The sequence below is a fragment of the Anolis carolinensis genome, unplaced genomic scaffold, assembly GCF_035594765.1.
Source record: "Anolis carolinensis isolate JA03-04 unplaced genomic scaffold, rAnoCar3.1.pri scaffold_14, whole genome shotgun sequence".
In the NCBI taxonomy this organism is placed as follows: domain Eukaryota; kingdom Metazoa; phylum Chordata; class Lepidosauria; order Squamata; family Dactyloidae; genus Anolis; species Anolis carolinensis.
Genome location: NW_026943825.1, coordinates 8,291,186 through 8,310,566, shown reverse-complemented (window position 1 = coordinate 8,310,566; position 19,381 = coordinate 8,291,186). Strand labels below are relative to the sequence as shown.

The 19,381-nt window shown below is 38.6% G+C and overlaps 1 protein-coding gene across 1 annotated transcript in view; it reads right to left on the bottom strand.

Moving 5' to 3' along the window:
• Positions 1–1,702: 1,702 nt before the first annotated feature.
• The window catches only part of ppox (protoporphyrinogen oxidase), a 30,288-nt gene continuing 12,609 nt past the window's right edge, over positions 1,703–19,381 (bottom strand). The window contains exons 6-13 of the mRNA XM_062964917.1: positions 15,902–16,046; positions 12,836–13,029; positions 8,784–8,844; positions 6,058–6,176; positions 4,932–5,045; positions 3,020–3,169; positions 2,711–2,753; positions 1,703–2,206 (exon numbers count right to left, since the gene is read on the bottom strand). Coding sequence (XP_062820987.1) covers positions 2,073–2,206; positions 2,711–2,753; positions 3,020–3,169; positions 4,932–5,045; positions 6,058–6,176; positions 8,784–8,844; positions 12,836–13,029; positions 15,902–16,046 — 960 coding nt within the window. The 3' untranslated portion in view covers positions 1,703–2,072. The remainder of the gene's footprint in view (positions 2,207–2,710; positions 2,754–3,019; positions 3,170–4,931; positions 5,046–6,057; positions 6,177–8,783; positions 8,845–12,835; positions 13,030–15,901; positions 16,047–19,381) is intronic.

Below are 19,381 nucleotides of genomic sequence, written 5' to 3'. Positions count from 1 at the left end.
TGTTGGTTAAAATTATTTTTATTTTTAAATATTGTATTGTTCTTTCATTGTTGTTGTTGTTGTTGTTGTTGTTGTTTTTGCACTACAAATAAGACATGTGCAGTGTGCATCGGAATTTGTTTGTATTTTTTTTTTCAAATGATAATCCGGCCCCTCAACAGTCTGAAGGATTGTGGACCGGCCCTCGGCTTAAAAAGTTTGAGGACCCCTGCTCTACTGTATCATTTTGTACTGATTTTTTTTTTAAGTCGGTAGCATAGGCAAATTTCATTTTCTTTTTTCAGATTGATTCCCATTCATATCTGATTGGTTTTCGAAATTTTGGAACGACAAGGCAATGAATACACTTTAAAACCACAAGAGGAAATCCTCTCATTATACAAACAATTCTCATGGCTTCGCTTCAGACAAATAAGGGAACAATATAATAAAGATAAACAAGAGGGGTTCACGGAAAAAGATTGATTGGGGAAAAAACCCCGCTAAGATCGGAAGAAAAACAATAGCAAATATTTATACAGTAGAGTCTCACTTATCTAACATAAACGGGCCGGCAGAATGTTGGATAAGCGAATATGTTGGATAATAAGGAGGGATTAAGGAAAAGCCTATTAAACATCAAATTAGGTTATGATTTTACAAATTAAGCACCAAAACATGTTATACAACAAATTTGACAGAAAAAGCAGTTCAATACACAGTAATGCTATGTAGTAATTACTGTATTTACGAATTAAGCACCAAAATATCATGATGTATTGAAAACATTGATTACAAAAATGCGTTGGATAATCCAGAATGTTGGATAAGCGAGTGTTGGATAAGTGAGACTCTACTGTAATATAAGATTATAAATGGGTTATATAGCTGTGTGGAAGGGCCTTGAGTCTACACTGCCATATAATCCAGTTCAAATCAGATAATCTGTATTTTATAGGCAGTGTGGATCAGTCCTAAGTGAGGCCTAACTCTGCCTGTCCCCTGGTCTGAGTGGGTTGCTAGGCGACCAAGTGGGTGGAGCTTAACCTTCTAACTGGCAGCAATTGGATAAAAACAATTATTCCTCTCCCTCTAATTAGGACTTTATTTTTCTTTTCTTTTTGTTGTCGGAACCTAGGGGCAAGGATGGTGGATTGTGCTGCCAAATTTCTAGGTTCTGGGGTTTGTACTTTTGATGTTTAGTGGGAGGGGAGGACACCATTACTCATTTATATACTAGCTGTGCCCGGCCACGCGTTGCTGTGGCAAAGTGGTGGTGGTATTGGTTAAAAATTGTTGTGTAATTTTTATTTAACGTTATTTGCAATTTTTTATTAATTTTATTGTAAGTTATATTTTTAATTATTATATTTTATTATTTTCTTGTATTATTTTTAGTTATTTTCTGTTATTATAGTATTTTATTGTATTAATTTTTAGTGTTTTTAAGTTGGAGGAGCTTAGCCTTCTAACTGGCAGCAATTGGATAAAAGCAATTATTCCTCTCTCTCTAATTAGGACTTTATTTTACTTTTCTTTTTGTTGTATCAACCTAGAGGCGTGGATGATGGGTTGTGTTGTCAAATTTTGAGGTTGGGGGGCCTGTAGTTTTGTTGTTTTGTGGGTCGCCGTGATGCCATCACTCTTTTATATATATAGATATAGATAAACAAGAGGGGTTCACAGAAAACGAGTCAGAATGGGGGGGAAAAACCCGCTAAGATCGGGAAAAAAAACAATTGCAAATATTTATAATAAGTTATTAGAGTGGAACACTGAAACTGAACAAGTTAAAGGATGCATGACCCAGTGGGCAAAAAATTTAGGAAGACCAATCGGATACATCACATTTCTAAAATGCCATTGCAATGGTGGCAAGAGGACGAGTCCTGCTTGCTGTTCTGAGAAAATCTCTGTTTTGCCCAGTCAAGCAGAAAGGGATTTCAGTTCCAAACAGGGATGGCAAAAAAATTCCACCTTCCACATTTTAAAAGCAGTAAGAAGTCGGAGGCCAATGGTCCTGCCGTCTTGGTTTTCTTAAGAGACCCTGAGATCTAGCACAAAGAATCCAAACGTAAGCACGACCTCCGTTTTCAAGTCTGGCCGAGGAGCTTGACCGCTGCTGCCCGAGCACCAGAGATGCAGTCGTTGACGGAGACGCCTTCATAGGAAGCCCCGATCAGACTCAGAGGTAGTTTCTGCTGCACCAGGTAAGTGGCTGCATTCTCTACAGAGAAAAGGAAATAATTTAGGAATGCTTACGTTCAACATTAATGTCAATAATGTCCGCTGGTTAGTAGCCAGCTGCAATAAATCGCTACTCATGGGATCGAATCCTAGGTCGATTGAGCTCCCAACCATTCATAGCCTAGCTCGCTGTTGACCTAAGCGGCTCGAGAGACAGGTGCATCTGTCGAGTAGGAAATTTAGGTACCGCTTTATGCGGGGAGGCTAATTTAACTAATCTACGGTACCAACAGCGTGTGGAAGAATGAGGAAGTACTCCATCAAGGACTTGGTGTCAGAAGCAGCCGGAACCGAGCATAACCTCAGGAAGTCGGAAACTGGGAAATGTTAACATTGAAGAATTCTTATCTATGTTTTGCTCTATTTCTTAGCTTGCAACAAATCTTCTCTGACTTTCTAAAAGGAACCGGGTTTGGAAAGTCGGAGAAGACTTAGGAAAGAGAAGAGTTGGCAAAGGAACAGGCAAGATGTTTGCAAAACCTACCTATGTGCTTCCAGTGACCGATTTCATACTGCGGGATGCACGCCTGCAAAAACAGAAATAAGTAAAGGATGGGCAACGTCTTCAGAAAGGAGACTGCAAGGCAAGCGGCAAAGTCCGGAACTGGTCTATTTTACTGAATCTAATCGTTTCCTTTAATTTACTTACTATATTTCCACCCTGCCCTGTATCTCAAGTTCCCTTGTCAACTTACAATCAAGTCAAGGGGACTAAACTACAATGTCAAAGCAACAAAAACTTTGAAAATATTATTGCAGGCTTGTTGTGGATTTGTGGCTCCTGAGAAGGTACCTTCTGCACCTTGACGATGGCCCGAGAAGGCTCGGCATGGATCCCAAGATGTTTCTTGACGGCTGCTTTGGCACAACTCAGTAACATCGCGTGGGAGACTGTGTCGGGGTCTCCAAGTCCCGGCTTGAACCATGCACCGCCCAGCATCACCTGAATCCGTGGATACAGAGGGACAATATATATATATATATATATATATATATATATATATATATATATATATATATATATAAAAAGGGTAATGGAATCACGGCACTGGACAAAACAACTAAACTAAATGCCCCACAACCTCAAAAATTGACAGCACAACCTCTCATCCACGCCTCGACGTTCATACAACAAAAAGAAAAGAAAAATAAAGTCCTAACCACAGCAACGCATGGCTGGGCACAGCTAGTATATCTATATATATATAAATGTTCTGTTAGTTTCTGCTTTAAGGTAAACAACAAAACTAAACAACCAAAACCCACGAAACTTGGCCACAAAGGACATGGTCATCCGGACTGTGTTTAGAAATCAAAATAATAAAAAAGATAATTTGGAAAAACCCCAAAACCACAAAAATCCTTTCTGCGCATGCGCGGAAAAGGCGCCCCCGCCCAACGGAAAAAAAACGGAGGCTGAGGCAGCGGCCAATGTCCTCCACCCACCACCCAAGTCGAGGCTTTCAAACTGGGACAATTTCCTCCTAGATTTTATTTATTTCCTCCACCACAGACACCCCAGTTATAGACAGCATTGTGAACATGTCCAAGAGCCCTGCCAATGTCCTGCACAAACACCATCCTGCCCACCACCCAGGTCAAGGCTTTCAGACAGGGACAATTTCCTCCTAGATTTTATTTATTTCCTCCACCACAGACACCCCAGTTATAGAGAGCGCTGTGAACATGTCCAAGAGCCCTGCCAATGTCCTCCGCAAACACTAACCTGCCCACCACCCAAGTCAAGGCTTTCAGACGGGGACAATTTCATCCTAGATTTCATGTATTTCCTCCACCACAGACACCCCAGTTATAGAGAATGCCGTGAACATGTCCAGGAGTCCTGCCAATGTCCTCCACAAACACCATCCTGCCCACCACCCAAGTCAAGGCTTTCAGACAGGGACAATTTCCTCCTAGATTTTATTTATTTCCTCCACCACAGACACCCCAGTTATAGAGAGCGCTGTGAACATGTCCAAGAGCCCTGCCAATGTCTTCCGCAAACACTATCCTGCCCACCACCCAAGTCAAGGCTTTCAGACAGGGACAATTTCCTCCTAGATTTTATTTATTTCCTCCACCACAGACACCCCAGTTATAGAGAGCGCTGTGAACATGTCCAAGAGCCCTGCCAATGTCCTCCGCAAACACTATCCTGCCCACCACCCAAATCAAGGCTTTCAGACGGGGACAATTTCATCCTAGATTTCATGTATTTCCTCCACCACATACACCCCACTTATAGAGAGTGCCGTGAACATGTCCAGGAGTCCTGCCAATGTCCTCCACAAACACCATCCTGCCCACCACCCAGGTCAAGGTTTTCATTTGTGGATAATTCCATCCTAGATTTCATGTATTTCCTCCACCACAGACACCTCAGTTATAGAGAGTGCCGTGAACATGTCCAGGAGTCCTGCCAATGTCCTCCACAAACACCATCCTGCCCACCACCCAGGTCAAGGTTTTCATTTGTGGATAATTCCATCCTAGATTTCATGTATTTCCTCCACCACAGACACCTCAGTTATAGAGAGTGCCAATGTCCTCCTCAAACACCATCCTTGAGGCTTGTGCATTAGATGTAGACCAGATCAGGTTATGGGTCTGACCTGTGCTCCGGTCGGTCGCACTTCTCTCAAGGATTCCAGGCAGTGGGGAGGATGGGGTGGACGGTTTTCCCACCGGAATCCGGTTCTTACCGTGAGGCGAATGGCAGGCCCACCGGATCCGTCCTGTTCAGGAAATGCCACCGAGTCGTAAACGATGCCGAGTAAGGCGTTGTCCTCAAAAGACGGCACCAGGTGCCCAAAACCCTGGAGCAAAAGGTGGTCAAGAAAAGGACACAACAATGAAATCAGAATTTTATTTATTAGGAATGTTTGATTTTGAACTCAATATTAAATGTAATATTACTAATAATATTACCATATAATTATATAATACAATATAGTCATTTAATGCTTATATTGTGCTATGCTAGTAATATATTGTATGTTCTTTTGATTTGTAAGCCGCTCTGAGTCCCCTTCGGGGTGAGAAGAGCGGGATATAAATGTAGTGTGTATATATATATGTGTGTGTGTGTATGTGTGTGTGTGTGTGTGTGTGTGTATATATATATATATGGAGTTTTAAAAAGGGAGGGAAAGACTAAAACAGTATCAATGGATAACTTCTATTGAGTCCAAATAGGGTTATGCATTTACACCTATATTAAATAGGAAAGAAGACGAAAAATAGAAGTCAACTACGGATATATATATATATCCTTTTATTTTTATTCCCCTTTTTTGTAAGTATTTTTTAAACCTTTTTCACCTTTTTTTTTCCCCTCTGAGAGACTTTGGATAACTTTGAGTGCGTTTTTTTTTCCTTTTTTCTTTTTACTTCTTTTTTCCTTTTGTTGATTTCAACTCTCGGTCTATCTTTTCACCCATCTTTTCTATTACAATTTTGTTCCCACGCTTTTGCTGTATTTGTTATTTGAAAAGCTAATAATTTTTTCTAAAGAAAAGTACACAACAGGTTCATTTGGGTGGGATTCGTTTCTGCTTCCAGTGTCGCAAGAGGGGTTCAATTGTAGGTGAACTATAAATCCCAGCAACTACAACTCCCAAATGTCAAGGTCTATTTTCCGCAAACTCCACCAGTGTTTACATTTGGGCGTATTGAGTATTGGTGCCAAGTTTGGTCCAGATCCATCATGGTTTGAGTCTTTGGATGTAGGTGAACTACATATCCCAAACTCAAGCTCAATGCCCACCAAACCCTTCCAGTATTTTCTGTTGGTCGTGGGAGTTCTGTGTGCCGAGTTTGGTTCCTTACCATCACGGGGAGCCCCACGTTGCCATACGCCAGGTTGACCACGGCTACGGACACCGCTCGGATGTTTAGAAGCTCGCGAGAAAGTGGTTCGGCCCAGGCGGGGAGAGATGCCGCGAGTGCTGAAAGTTGAAAGGGAAACAAAGGACAGTAAGTGGGAACGTGCCGGAGTCGCCTCCTTGGAGTTGTCGAAGCAGGGGCTGCATGGCCATCTCTCAGGAGGGATTTATTTATTATTTATTTATTCACTACATTGATATCCCGCCCTTCTCACCCCGAAGGGGAACTCAGAGTGGCCTACAAATAATATGTACATACAATCTATATATATATAAAAGAGTGATGGCATCATGGCGACCCACAAAACAACAAAACTACAGTCCCTCCAACCTTGAAATTTGACAACACAACCCATCATCCATGCCTCTAGGTTGATACAACAAAAAGAAAAGAATAATAAAGTCCTAATTAGAGAGAGAGGAATAATTGCTTTTATCCAATTGCTGCCAGTTAGAAGGCTAAGCTCCTCCAACTTGGTCTCCTAGCAACCCAATAAAAAATAATAAAAAACACTAAAAATTAATACAATAAAATACTATAATAACAGAAAATAACTAAAAATAATACAAGAAAATAATAAAATATAATAAATAAAAATATAACTTACAATAAAATTAATAAAAAAATGCAAATAAAGTCAAATAAAAATTACACAACAATTTTTAACCAATACCACCACCACTTTGCCACAGCAACGCGTGGCCGGGCACAGCTAGTCTATATATATAAAAGGGTAATGAAATTTCGGCCTTGGACAAAACAACAAAACTACACATCCCTGAAACACTAAACTTGGCATCACAACCCCTCATCCATGCCTCTAGGTTCATACAAGAAAAAGAAAAGAAAAATAAAGTCCTAATTAGAGGGAGGGGAATAATTGTTTTTATCCAATTGCTGCCAGTTAGAAGGCTAAGCTCCGTCAGGGGAAAACCTTGACCCTTTACCTTAACTACCACCAATTCCTCAATACTTTATTTCCCATACCACCAGACTTCGCCACAGCAACGCGTGGCCGGGCACAGCTAGTATGTGTGTGTGTGTGTGTGTGTGTGTGTGTGTGTGTGTGTGTGTGTGTGTGTGTATATATATATATATATATATATATATATATATATATATATATATATAGAAATGTTCTGACCATTTCTGCCTTAAAGTAAACAGCGAAACTAAACACCCAAAACCCACGAAACTTGGCCACAAAAGACATGGTCATCCCCGCTGTGTTTAGACATAAAAAAACAAGAAAAATAAAGTCCTAATTAGAGGGAGAGGAATAATTGTTTTTTCCCCTATTGCTGCCAGTTAGAAGGCTAAGCTCCTCCCACTTTGTCTCCTAGCAACCCACTCAGCCATTTAATGGCGCCCAGGGCCGCTTCAATCAGGTCTCTTCCACACTGACTATAACATACAGATTATCTGATTTGAACGGGATTATATGGCAGTGTAGACTCAAGGCCCTTCCACACAGTTATATAACCCATTTATAATCTTATATTATCTGCTTTGAACTGGATTATCTTGACTCCACACTGCCATATAATCCACTTCAGTGTGCATTTTATACAGCTGTGAAGAAGGGGCCTCAGATAATCCAGTTCTAAGCAGATAATATAAGATTATAAATATAATATGTAATAATTACTGTGATATAATAATACAGAACAATATAATCTCTAAAATCAGGATAGTAAATAAAGAACAACACTCTGAAAGCATAAGCCACAGCAACGCGTGGCCGAGCAAAGCTAGTAAGATTATAAATATACAGTAGAGTCTCACTTATCCAACATAAACACCCCGGCAGAACGTTGGATAAGCGAATATGTTGGATAATAGGAAGGGATTAAGGAAAAGTCTATTGAACGTCAAATTACGTAATGATTTTACAAATTAAGCACCAAAACATCATGTTATACAACAAATTTGACAGAAAAAGTAGTTCAATGCGCGGTAATGCTATGTAGTAATTACTGTATTTACGAATTTAGCACCAAAATATCACAATGTATTGAAAACATTGACTACAAAAACATTGACTACTAAAAAGCCGACTGCGTTGGATAATCCAGAACATTGGATAAGCGAATGTTGCATAAGTGAGACTCTATTGTAATATGAAATAATTACTGTGGTATAATAATACAGAAGAATATAATCTCTAAAACCAGGAGAGTAAATAAAGAGCAACACTCTGAAAGCAGGGAAACTGGGAATTCCAGACAGGAAACAATCAGGGCCAGCTAACACTTCCCAACAAAGGATTCTCCCAGGCAAGAAGCAGACAGGCTTTGAAGCTGCAAGGCCATTAAATGCTAATCAAGGTGGGTAATTGCAGCATTCATACCTGACACACCGAGACTATTCATTTCTATTCAAACTGGCCAACAAAGGATTCCGCAAGGTAGAAAGCGGCCAGGCTTGCAAGCAGCAAGGCTATTCAGTGCTATTCAACCTGGCCAACCAAGAATTCCACAAGGTAGAAAGCGGCCACTTGGTCAACAAATGATTCCCATAAGCCACAGCAACACGTGGCTGGGCAAAGCTAGTAATATTATATTATTAGATTGTGTCTTTTTGCATGGCAGTCACCTCTTCCTTTGGGATCTCTTCCAATTCCATAGAATTATTCCACTTACAGTATCAACTTCCTCATTCCTTCTTACCTTTGGCGGGCAAAGCACTGATGACGTGGTCGGCCTCGATGCTCCCGTCGTCCAGCATTATCTGAAGGAGAAGCAAAGCACACACGGGGTCAGCCTGGCCTCCTCGACAACCACACAAACTGAAGCCACAGAGATATCTTCACCTCTGCCTTGGATCACAATGGAAAGTCCTGGAGCCCAATCATGGTACAGTAGAGTCTCACTTATCCAAGCCTCGCTTATCCAACGTTCTGGATTATCCAAGCCATTTTTGTAGTCCATGTTTTCAATATATTGTGATATTTTGGTGCTAAATTTGTAAATACAGTAATTACAACATAACATTACTGCATATTGAACTACTTTTTCTGTCAAATTTGTTGTATAACATGATGTTTTGGTGCTTCATTTGTAAAATCATAACCTAATTTGATGTTTAATAGGCTTTTCCTTAATGCCTCCTTATTATCCAAGATATTCGTTTATCCAAGCTTCTGCCGGCCCGTTTAGCTTGGATAAGTGAGACTCTACTGTATTTATGGGAGGAAGGACAAGCCATGTATCACTCAGGCTACTCAATATTTTCCTCTCATAAATATTTTTTAAGACACCAAAATCAAGGATGCCACTAGGACACAATTCACCCTGAATATGTATGTATCTATAGGTATAGGTATATGTGTGTGTATATGTGTATATGTATATATGTATGTGTGTGTGTGTATAGGTATATCTGCACATATATAGTCGTATATATAAGTACTAGCTGTGCCCGGCCACGCGTTGCTGTGGCAACGTGGTGGTGGTATTGGTTAAAAATTGTTGTGTAATTTTTATTTGGCGTTATTTGCAATTTTTTATTAATTTTATTGTAAGTTATATTTTTATTTATTATATTTTATTATTTTCTTGTATTATTTTTAGTTATTTTCTGTTATTATAGTATTTTATTGTATTAATTTTTAGTGTTTTTTATTATTTTTTATTGGGTTGCTAGGAGACCAAGTTGGAGGAGCTTAGCCTTCTAACTGGCAGCAATTGGATAAAAGCAATTATTCCTCTCTCTCGAATTAGGACTTTATTTTTCTTTTCTTTTTGTTGTATCAACCTAGAGGTGTGGATGATGGGTTGTGTTGTCAAATTCCGAGGTTGGAAGGCCTGTAGTTTTGTTGTTTTGTGGGTCGCCGTGATGCCATCACTCTTTTATATATATACTTGCTGGGCCCGGCCACGCGTTGCTGTGGCGAAGTCTGGTGGTCTGGGAAATAAAGTATTGAGGAATTGGTGGTAGTTAAGGTAAAGGGTAAAGGTTTTCCCCAGACATTAAGTCCAGTTGTGTCTGACTCTGGGGGTTGGTGCTCATCTCCATTTCTAAGCCGAAGAGCCGGCGTTGTCCGTAGACTCCTCCAAGGTCATGTGGGATGACTGCATGGAGCGGCGTTACCTTCCCGCCGGAGCAGTACCTATTGATGCACTCACATTTGCATGTTTTCGAACTTCTGGGTTGGCAGAAGCTGGAGCTAACAGTGGGGGCTCTCTCCGCTCCCCCAATTCAAACCTGCGGCCTTTCAGTCCAGAAGTTCAGCAGATTATATTGTTCTGCATTATTCTATCCCAGTAATTATTTCATATTAAAGAAGAATCTCACTTATCCAACATTCGCTTATGTTCTGGATTATCCAACGCAGTCTGCCTTTTCATAATCAATGTTTTTGTAGTCAGTGTTTTAAATTCATTGTGATATTTTAGTGGTAAATTTGTAAATACAGTACAGTAAATACTACATAGCATTACTGCGCATGGAACTACTTTTTCTGTCAAATTTGTTGTATAATATGATGTTTTGGTGCTTAATTTGTATAACGATTACCCAATTTGATGTTTAATTGGCTTTTCCTGAATCCCTTCTTATTATCCAACATATTCACTTATCCTGCCGGCCTGTTTACGTTGGATAAGTGAGACTCTACTGTATATTTCTAATCTTATATTATCTGCTCAGAACTGGATTATATGAGGCTCCTTCTTCACAGCTGTATAAAATGCACACTGAAGTGGATTATATGGCAGTGTGGAGTCAAGATAATCAGTGCAAAGCAGATAATATAAGATTATAAATGGGTTATATAGCTGTGTGGAAGGGCCTTGAGTCTACACTGCCATATAATCCAGTGCAAATTAGATAATCTGTGGAAGAAGTCTAAGTGAGGCCTGTCCCCTAACTGAAACCTGGCTGTCCCTTGGTTGCTAGGCAACCAAGTGGGCAGAGATTAGCCCTCTAAACTGGCAGCAATTGGATAAAAACAATTATTGCTCTCCCTCTAATTAGGACTTTATTTTCTTTTCTTTTTGTTGTATCAACCTTGAGGCGTGGATGATGGGTTGTGTTGTCAAATTTTGAGGTTGGGGGGCCTGTACTTTTGTTGTTTTGTGAATTGCCGTGATGCCATCACTCTTTTATATATATAGATAGATAGATAGGTATATGTGTGTGTGAATATATATGTATGTGTGTGTGTATGTATGTATATATATATGTGTGTATATGTAGGTATATGTATGTGTGTGTATATATATGTGTGCATGTATATATATGTGTGTGTGTATATGTATGTGTGTGTATATATATGTGTGCATGTATATATGTGTGTGTGTATATGTATATGTGTGTGTATATATATAGGCATGTATAGAAATATGTGTATGTGTAGGTATATGTAAATGTGTGCATGTATGTATATATATATATATATATATATATATATATGTATATATGTATGTGTGTGTGTATATATAGGCATATATAGAAATACAGTAGAGTCTCACTTATCCAAGCCTCTCTTATCCAAGCCTCTGGATTATCCAAGCCATTTTTGTAGTCAATGTTTTCAATATATCGTGATATTTTGGTGCTAAATTTGTAAATACAGTAATTACAACATAACATTCCTGCGTATTGAACTACTTTTTCTGTCAAATTTGTTGTATAACATGATGTTTTGGTGCTTAATTTGTAAAATCATAACCTAATTTGATGTTTAATAGGCTTTTCCTTAACCCCTCCTTATTATCCAAGATATTCGCTTATCCAAGCTCCTGCCGGCCCATTTAGCTTGGATAAGTGAGACTCTACTGTATGTGTATCTATAGGTATAGGTATATGTGTGTGTATATATGTATATATAGGTAATGTATATGTATGTATGTGTGTGTGTATGTGTGTGTGTGTATATATATATATATATTATACACTTATATAGGTATATATATATATAGGTATAGGTATATGTGTGTGTATATATGTATATATAGGTATGTATATGTATGTATGTGTGTGTGTATGTGTATACATATATATATTATACACTTATATAGGTATATATATATAAGTATAGGTGTATGTGTGTGTGTATATGTATATATAGGTATGTATATGTATGTATGTGTGTGTGTGTGTATGTGTGTGTGTGTATACATATATATATTATACACTTATATAGGTATATATATATATAGGTATAGGTATATGTGTGTGTATATATGTATATATAGGTATGTATATGTATGTATGTGTGTGTGTGTATATATATATATATTATACACTTATATAGGTATATATATATATATATAGGTATAGGTATATGTGTGTGTATATATGTATATATAGGTATGTATATGTATGTATGTGTGTGTGTGTATGTGTGTATATATATATATATATTATACACTTATATAGGTATATATATATATAGGTATAGGTATATGTGTGTGTATATATGTATATATAGGTATGTATATGTATGTATGTGTGTGTGTGTATATATATATATATATATTATACACTTATATAAGTATATATATATATATATATATATAGGTATAGGTGTATGTGTGGTCCAAGGAAATCTAGTGGTGAAAGGAAATCTAGTCTCATGCCACATTTTTAACTTTGTTTGTGTTTCAAAATACATTATAACTTCTGCCATGATAAAACAAAACAAAAAGTACCAAAGCGCTCTCCCTCCCTCCCTCCCAAAGTTGACTCCAAGCCCACCTTCCTGAAGCCGCCTTACCCTCCAGGATCCGGATGCCGTCCTCTCCATCCGCTTGACAGGGGTGTCCCGGTGGATCTCGGCCCCGCGCTGCTTGAGGAAGGCTTCCAGGGCTTCCGGGAGGGTCTGCATCCCACCCCGGAGGGACCACTGGCTCCAGCGCTCCTCCTTGGCCCTGCGGATCAGCGGGGAGTCCAAGGCGGGAGCCCCTTTCCCTAAACATTGGGAGACTCTTATGAGCTTGTTAGAAGTCACAACCTTTTGAATACATGATGCCATCCCCTTTTGGGGGAAACGGCATTCGTGCAAGGCACTCAGGTTTCTCAGTTGTTAGACTGATGGACCTAGGTACGTCTTTGAACTTGTTAAGGACCAAAATGCACAAAACACACATACACAGAGCAGCGTTTCAGAAGTGCTCCAACAAACATCACAACCTCTGAGGATGCCTGCCATGGAGGTGGGTGAAACGTCAGGAGAAAATTTATTTATTTACAGTATTTATATTCAGCCCTTCTCACCCCGAAGGGGACTCAGGGCAGATCACATTATACATATAATGCAAATATTCAATGCCTTAACATAGAACAAAGACAGAGACAAACGCAGGCTCCGAGCTGGACTCGAACTCATGACCTCCTGGTCAGAGTGATTTGTTACAGCTGGTTGCAGCCGGCTGCTCACCAGCCTGCGCCACAGCCCGGAAGATGGCTAGACAGTTCGGAAAACTCTCAGCAACTCCAAGCTCTCTGTTGCCAAGGCAGGCGTCACCCACCTTGTATCTATGCACACCTTCTATGCCAGGCATGGACCAACTTCGGCCCTCCAGGTGTTTTGGAGGGCCGAAGTTGGCCCACGCCTGCTCTAAAACAAGTCATGAATAAAGATGGTGAACAGCACTGAAAGGCCTGGGGTACTTTGAACACTGGCATATCTTTGCTCCTAAGAGTTGCTCCTAACCAGGTACGTCAGTCTAACAACTGAGAAACCTAAATGGCCTTGTACAAATACTGTATATACTCCAGTATAAGCTTAGTTTTTCAGCCCTTTTTTTAAGACTGAAAAAGCCCCCCTTGGCTTATACTCGGGTGAGGGTCCTGGTTGGCTTATATTTGGGTCAGCTTATACTTGAGAATATATGGTACATTTATTACTTTTCTCTATTATTATTGGTATTATTACATTCATTATTTTTCTCTATTATTATTTGTATTATTACATTTATTATTTTTCTCTATTATTCTTGGTATTATTACATTTATTATTTTTCTCTATGATTATTAGTATTATTACATTTATTATTTCTCTGTATTATTGTTGCTACTATTACATTTACTTTACTATATTTTATTATTATTATTAATACATTTATTATTTCATTCTGATCTTATTATTATTGCATTTATTATTTTACTCTATTTATTATTACATATTATTTTCCTGTATTTATTATTATTACATGCATTATTTTACTCTATTGTTATTAAAAGGATACATAAGCACATTGAAGAAGATGAAAATAATGATTTAATCCAAGTTGGACAGTCTTATCTTAAATTTGAGCTTTATCTAAATATTCAAAAACATTTAACCTACTGATGCCTCAATTGATGTAATTTTATTCGTATCTGTTTTTATTTCTGAAATTTCCCACCCTCGGCTTATACTGGAGTCAATGTTTTCCCAGTTTTTTAATGGTAAAATGAGGTGCCTCGGCTTATATTCGGGTCGGCTTATACTCGAATATATACGGTAATTTTATTGGTATCTCGGCTTATACTGGAGTCAATGTTTTCCCAGTTTTTTAATGGTAAAATGAGGTGCCTCGGCTTATATTCGGGTCGGCTTATACTCGAATAAATACGGTAATTTTATTGGTATCTTGGCTTTTACTGGAGTCAATCTTTTCCCAGTTTTTTGTGGTAAAATGAGGTGCCTCGGCTTATATTTGGGTCGGCTTATACTCAGGTATATACGGTAATTTTATTGGTATCTCGGCTTATACTGGAGTCAATGTTTTCCCAGTTTTTTATGGTAAAATTAGGTGCCTCGGCTTATATTTGGGTTGGCTTATACTCAGGTACATACGGTAATTTTATTGGTATCTCGGCTTATACTGGAGTCAATGTTTTCCCAGTTTTTTATGGTAAAATTAGGTGCCTCGGCTTATATTTGGGTTGGCTTATACTCAGGTACATACGGTAATTTTATTGGTATCTCGGCTTATACTGGAGTCAACGTTTTCCCAGTTTTTTTATGGTAAAATTAGGTGCCTCGGCTTATATTTGGGTTGGCTTATACTCAGGTACATACGGTAATTTTATTGGTATCTCGGCTTATACTGGAGTCAATGTTTTCCCAGTTTTTTATGGTAAAATTAGGTGCCTCGGCTTATATTTGGGTTGGCTTATACTCGAATAAATACGGTAATTTTATTGGTATCTCGGCTTATACTGGAGTCAACGTTTTCCCAGTTTTTTTATGGTAAAATTAGGTGCCTCGGCTTATATTTGGGTTGGCTTATACTCAGGTACATACGGTAATTTTATTGGTATCTCGGCTTATACTGGAGTCAATGTTTTCCCAGTTTTTTATGGTAAAATTAGGTGCCTCGGCTTATATTTGGGTTGGCTTATACTCGAATAAATACGGTAATTTTATTGGTATCTTGGCTTATACTGGAGTCAATGTTTTCCCAGTTTTTTAATGGTAAAATGAGGTGCCTCGGCTTATATTTGGGTTGGCTTATACTCAGGTACATACGGTAATTTTATTGGTATCTCGGCTTATACTGGAGTCAATGTTTTCCCAGTTTTTTATGGTAAAATTAGGTGCCTCAGCTTATATTTGGGTCGGCTTATACTCGAATAAATACGGTAATTTTATTGGTATCTCGGCTTATACTGGAGTCAATGTCTTCCCAGTTTTTTTATGGTACAATTAGGTGCCTCAGCTTATATTTGGGTCGGCTTATACTTGAGTATATACGGTACTAGTGGATATTAGTATATGCCAATGATTCTCTGAAATGCCACGCTTCCAAAAGGCTTTGGAGATTTCTGGATTTGCCAAAATCGGAAGCCTCACCTCCAGCCAAGGTCATGCCCAGGATGACGGATCGGTGTGCCCGCTCGGCCTGGAAAAGAGCCGGGAAGCAGGAGCGCACACTCAGCGCACGGCAGTCGCCCGCAAACACCCCGCGGCAGAGGCTGTCAATCACGATGTCCGCCAGCTAGGGAAGCCAGGGAGAGGGAATCACAAATGTCAGGGGCATTATTATTATTATTATTATTGACACAACGATGTTGTATGACACAGCAAACAAGATAGATATGCTGGATTTCGTTTCACAAAATCACAAGTTGAACACTTCCCAAGTGTCTAGGACTGTGTGATGTATTTTCGGATGATGCGCGCAGATCCCAGCAGGGTGGCCTTTTCTAGTTGGCAGATCGTAATTTTGTCAATGTCTATTGATTCCAAATGCCGGCTGAGATCTTTTGGCACGGCACCCAATGTGCCCATCACCACCGGGACCACCTGCACTGGTTTCTGCCAGAGTCTTTGCAGTTCAATCTTGAGGTCCTGATAGCGGCTGAGTTTTTCCTGTTGTTTTTCGTCAATGCGACTGTCACCTGGGATGGCAACATCAATGATCCAAACCTTGTTCTTTTCCACAACTGTGATATCTGGTGTGTTGTGTTCCAGAACTTTGTCAGTCTGGATTTGGAAGTCCCACAGTATTTTTGCGTGTTCATTTTCCACGACCTTTCCTGGTTTGTGATCCCACCAGTTCTTTGCTGCTGGGAGATGGTACTTGAGGCATAAGTTCCAATGGATCATTTGGGCCACACAGTTGTGCCTCTGTTTGTAGTCTGTCTGTGCAATTTTCTTACAGCAGCTGAGGATATGATCAATGGTTTCGTCAGCTTCCTTGCCCAGTCTGCATTTTGGGTCATCAGCTGATTTTTCGATCTTGGCCTTGATTGCCTTTGTCCTGATGTCTTGCTCCTGGGCTGCAAGGATCAGGCCTTCTGTCTCCTTCTTCAGGGTCCCATTCGTGAGCCAGAGCCAGGTCTTCTATTATTATTATTATTATTATTATTATTATTATTATTATTATTAATGGCCTTTGTTCTGATGTCTTGCTCCTGGGCTGCAAGGATCAGGCCTTCTGTCTCCTTCTTCAGGGTCCCATTCGTGAACCAGAGCCAGGTCTTCTCCTTATCAGCTTTTCCTTCAATTTTGTCAAGGAACTTTCCATGCAATGTTTTGTTGTGCCAGCTGTCAGCTCTAGTTTGTATTATTATTATTATTATTATTATTATTATTATTATTATTATTATTATTATTATTATTATTATTACAGGTATCTCCAAAAAAAAGGAGCCAAGGACAATGCTAAAGATGTGCTCATGGCCGTTTCTGTGCATGCTTCAATACTCTGATAAAGACAATACGTGAGATGGCAGGGTGGAGCAGCACGTGTGGGAAGCTGATAAGGCCACAAAACCAGGTCCCGCCCTTGGAAACAACACAGAGAAAGAGACACGGCCCAACTTTGGAGGTTCAACCCCTCTGGCCTCCTCACTCTCTCTCCAATGAGGAACAAACCATGAATTATCATCATTCATGATGCTGATGATAGTAATAATAATAATAATAATAATAATAATAATAATAATAATAATAATAATAATAATAATAATGGACTCTCCTTCCCTGGAGGTTTTTGATGCAGAGACTGGATGGCCATCTGTCGGGTGGGATTTGATTGTGGCAGAGGGATGGACTGGATGCTTTTAAATAATAATGATGATGATGATGATGATAATAATAATGGACTCTCCTTCCCTGGAGGTTTTTGATGCAGAGACTGGATGGCCATCTGTCGGGTGGGATTTGATTGTGGCAGAGGGATGGACTGGATGCTTTTAAATAATAATGATGATGATGATGATGATAATAATAATGGACTCTCCTTCCCTGGAGGTTTTTATGCAGAGACTGGATGGCCATCTGTCGGGTGGGATTTGATTGTGGCAGAGGGATGGACTGGATGCTTTTTAATAATGATGATGATGATGATGATGATGATGATGATGATAATAATAATGGACTCTCCTTCCCTGGAGGTTTTTATGCAGAGACTGGATGGCCATCTGCTGGGAGGGTTTTGATTGTGGCAGAGGGATGGACTGGATTCTTTTTAATAATAATAATAATAATAATAATAAGAAGAAGAAGAAGAAGAAGAAGAAGATGATGATGATGATGATAATGGACTCTCCTTCCCTGAAGGTTTTTATGCAGAGACTGGATGGCCATCTGTTGGGAGGGTTTTGATTGTGGCAGAGGGATGGACTGGATGCTTTTTAATAATAATAATAATAATAATAATAATAATAATAATAATAATAATAATAATAATAATATGATTATGATGATGGAGATGATGATGATAATTATAATAATTGACTCTCCTTCCCTGGAGGTTTTTGATGCAGAGACTGGATGGCCATCTGTTGGAAGGTTTTGATTGTGGCAGAGGGATGGACTGGATTCTTTTTAATAATAATAATAATAATAATAATAATAATAATAATAATAATAATAATAATAATAATATGTTGATGATGATGATGATGATGATAATTATAGTGGAATCTCTTTCCCCTGAGGTTTTTATGCAGAGACTGGATGGCCATCTGTCGGGAGGGTTTTGATTGTGGCAGAGGGATGGAACTGATTCTTTTTAATAATAATAATAATAATAATAATAATAATAATAATAATAATAATAATAATATGATGATGATGATGATGATGATGATGATAATAATGGACTCTCCTTCCCTGGAGGTTTTTATGTAGAGACTGGATGGCCATCTGTCGGGAGGGCTTTGATAGTGGCAGAGGGATGGACTGGATTCTTTTTAATAATAATAATAATATGATGATGATGATGATGTTGATGACGATGATAATGATGATGATGAAAATAATAATAATATAATGATGATAATGATGATGATGATAATAATAATAATATAATGATGATAATAATGATAATAATAATAATATAATGATGATAATGATAATGATGATAATAATAATCATAATCATAATGGACTCTCCTTCCCTGGAGGTTTTTATGTAGAGACTGGATGGCCATTTGTCGGGAGGGCTTTGATTGTGGCAGAGGGATGGACTGGATTCTTTTTAATAATAATAATAATATGATGATGATGATGATGATGACGATGATAATGATGATGATGAAAATAATAATAATATAATGATGATAATGATGATGATGATAATAATAATAATAATAATATAATGATGATAATGATAATGATGATAATAATAATCATAATCATAATGGACTCTCCTTCCCTGGAGGTTTTTATGTAGAGACTGGATGGCCATCTGTCGGGAGGGCTTTGATTGTGGCAGAGGGATGGACTGGATTCTTTTTAATAATAATAATAATAATATGATGATGATGATGTTGATGACGATGATAATGATGATGAAAATAATAATATAATGATGATAATGATG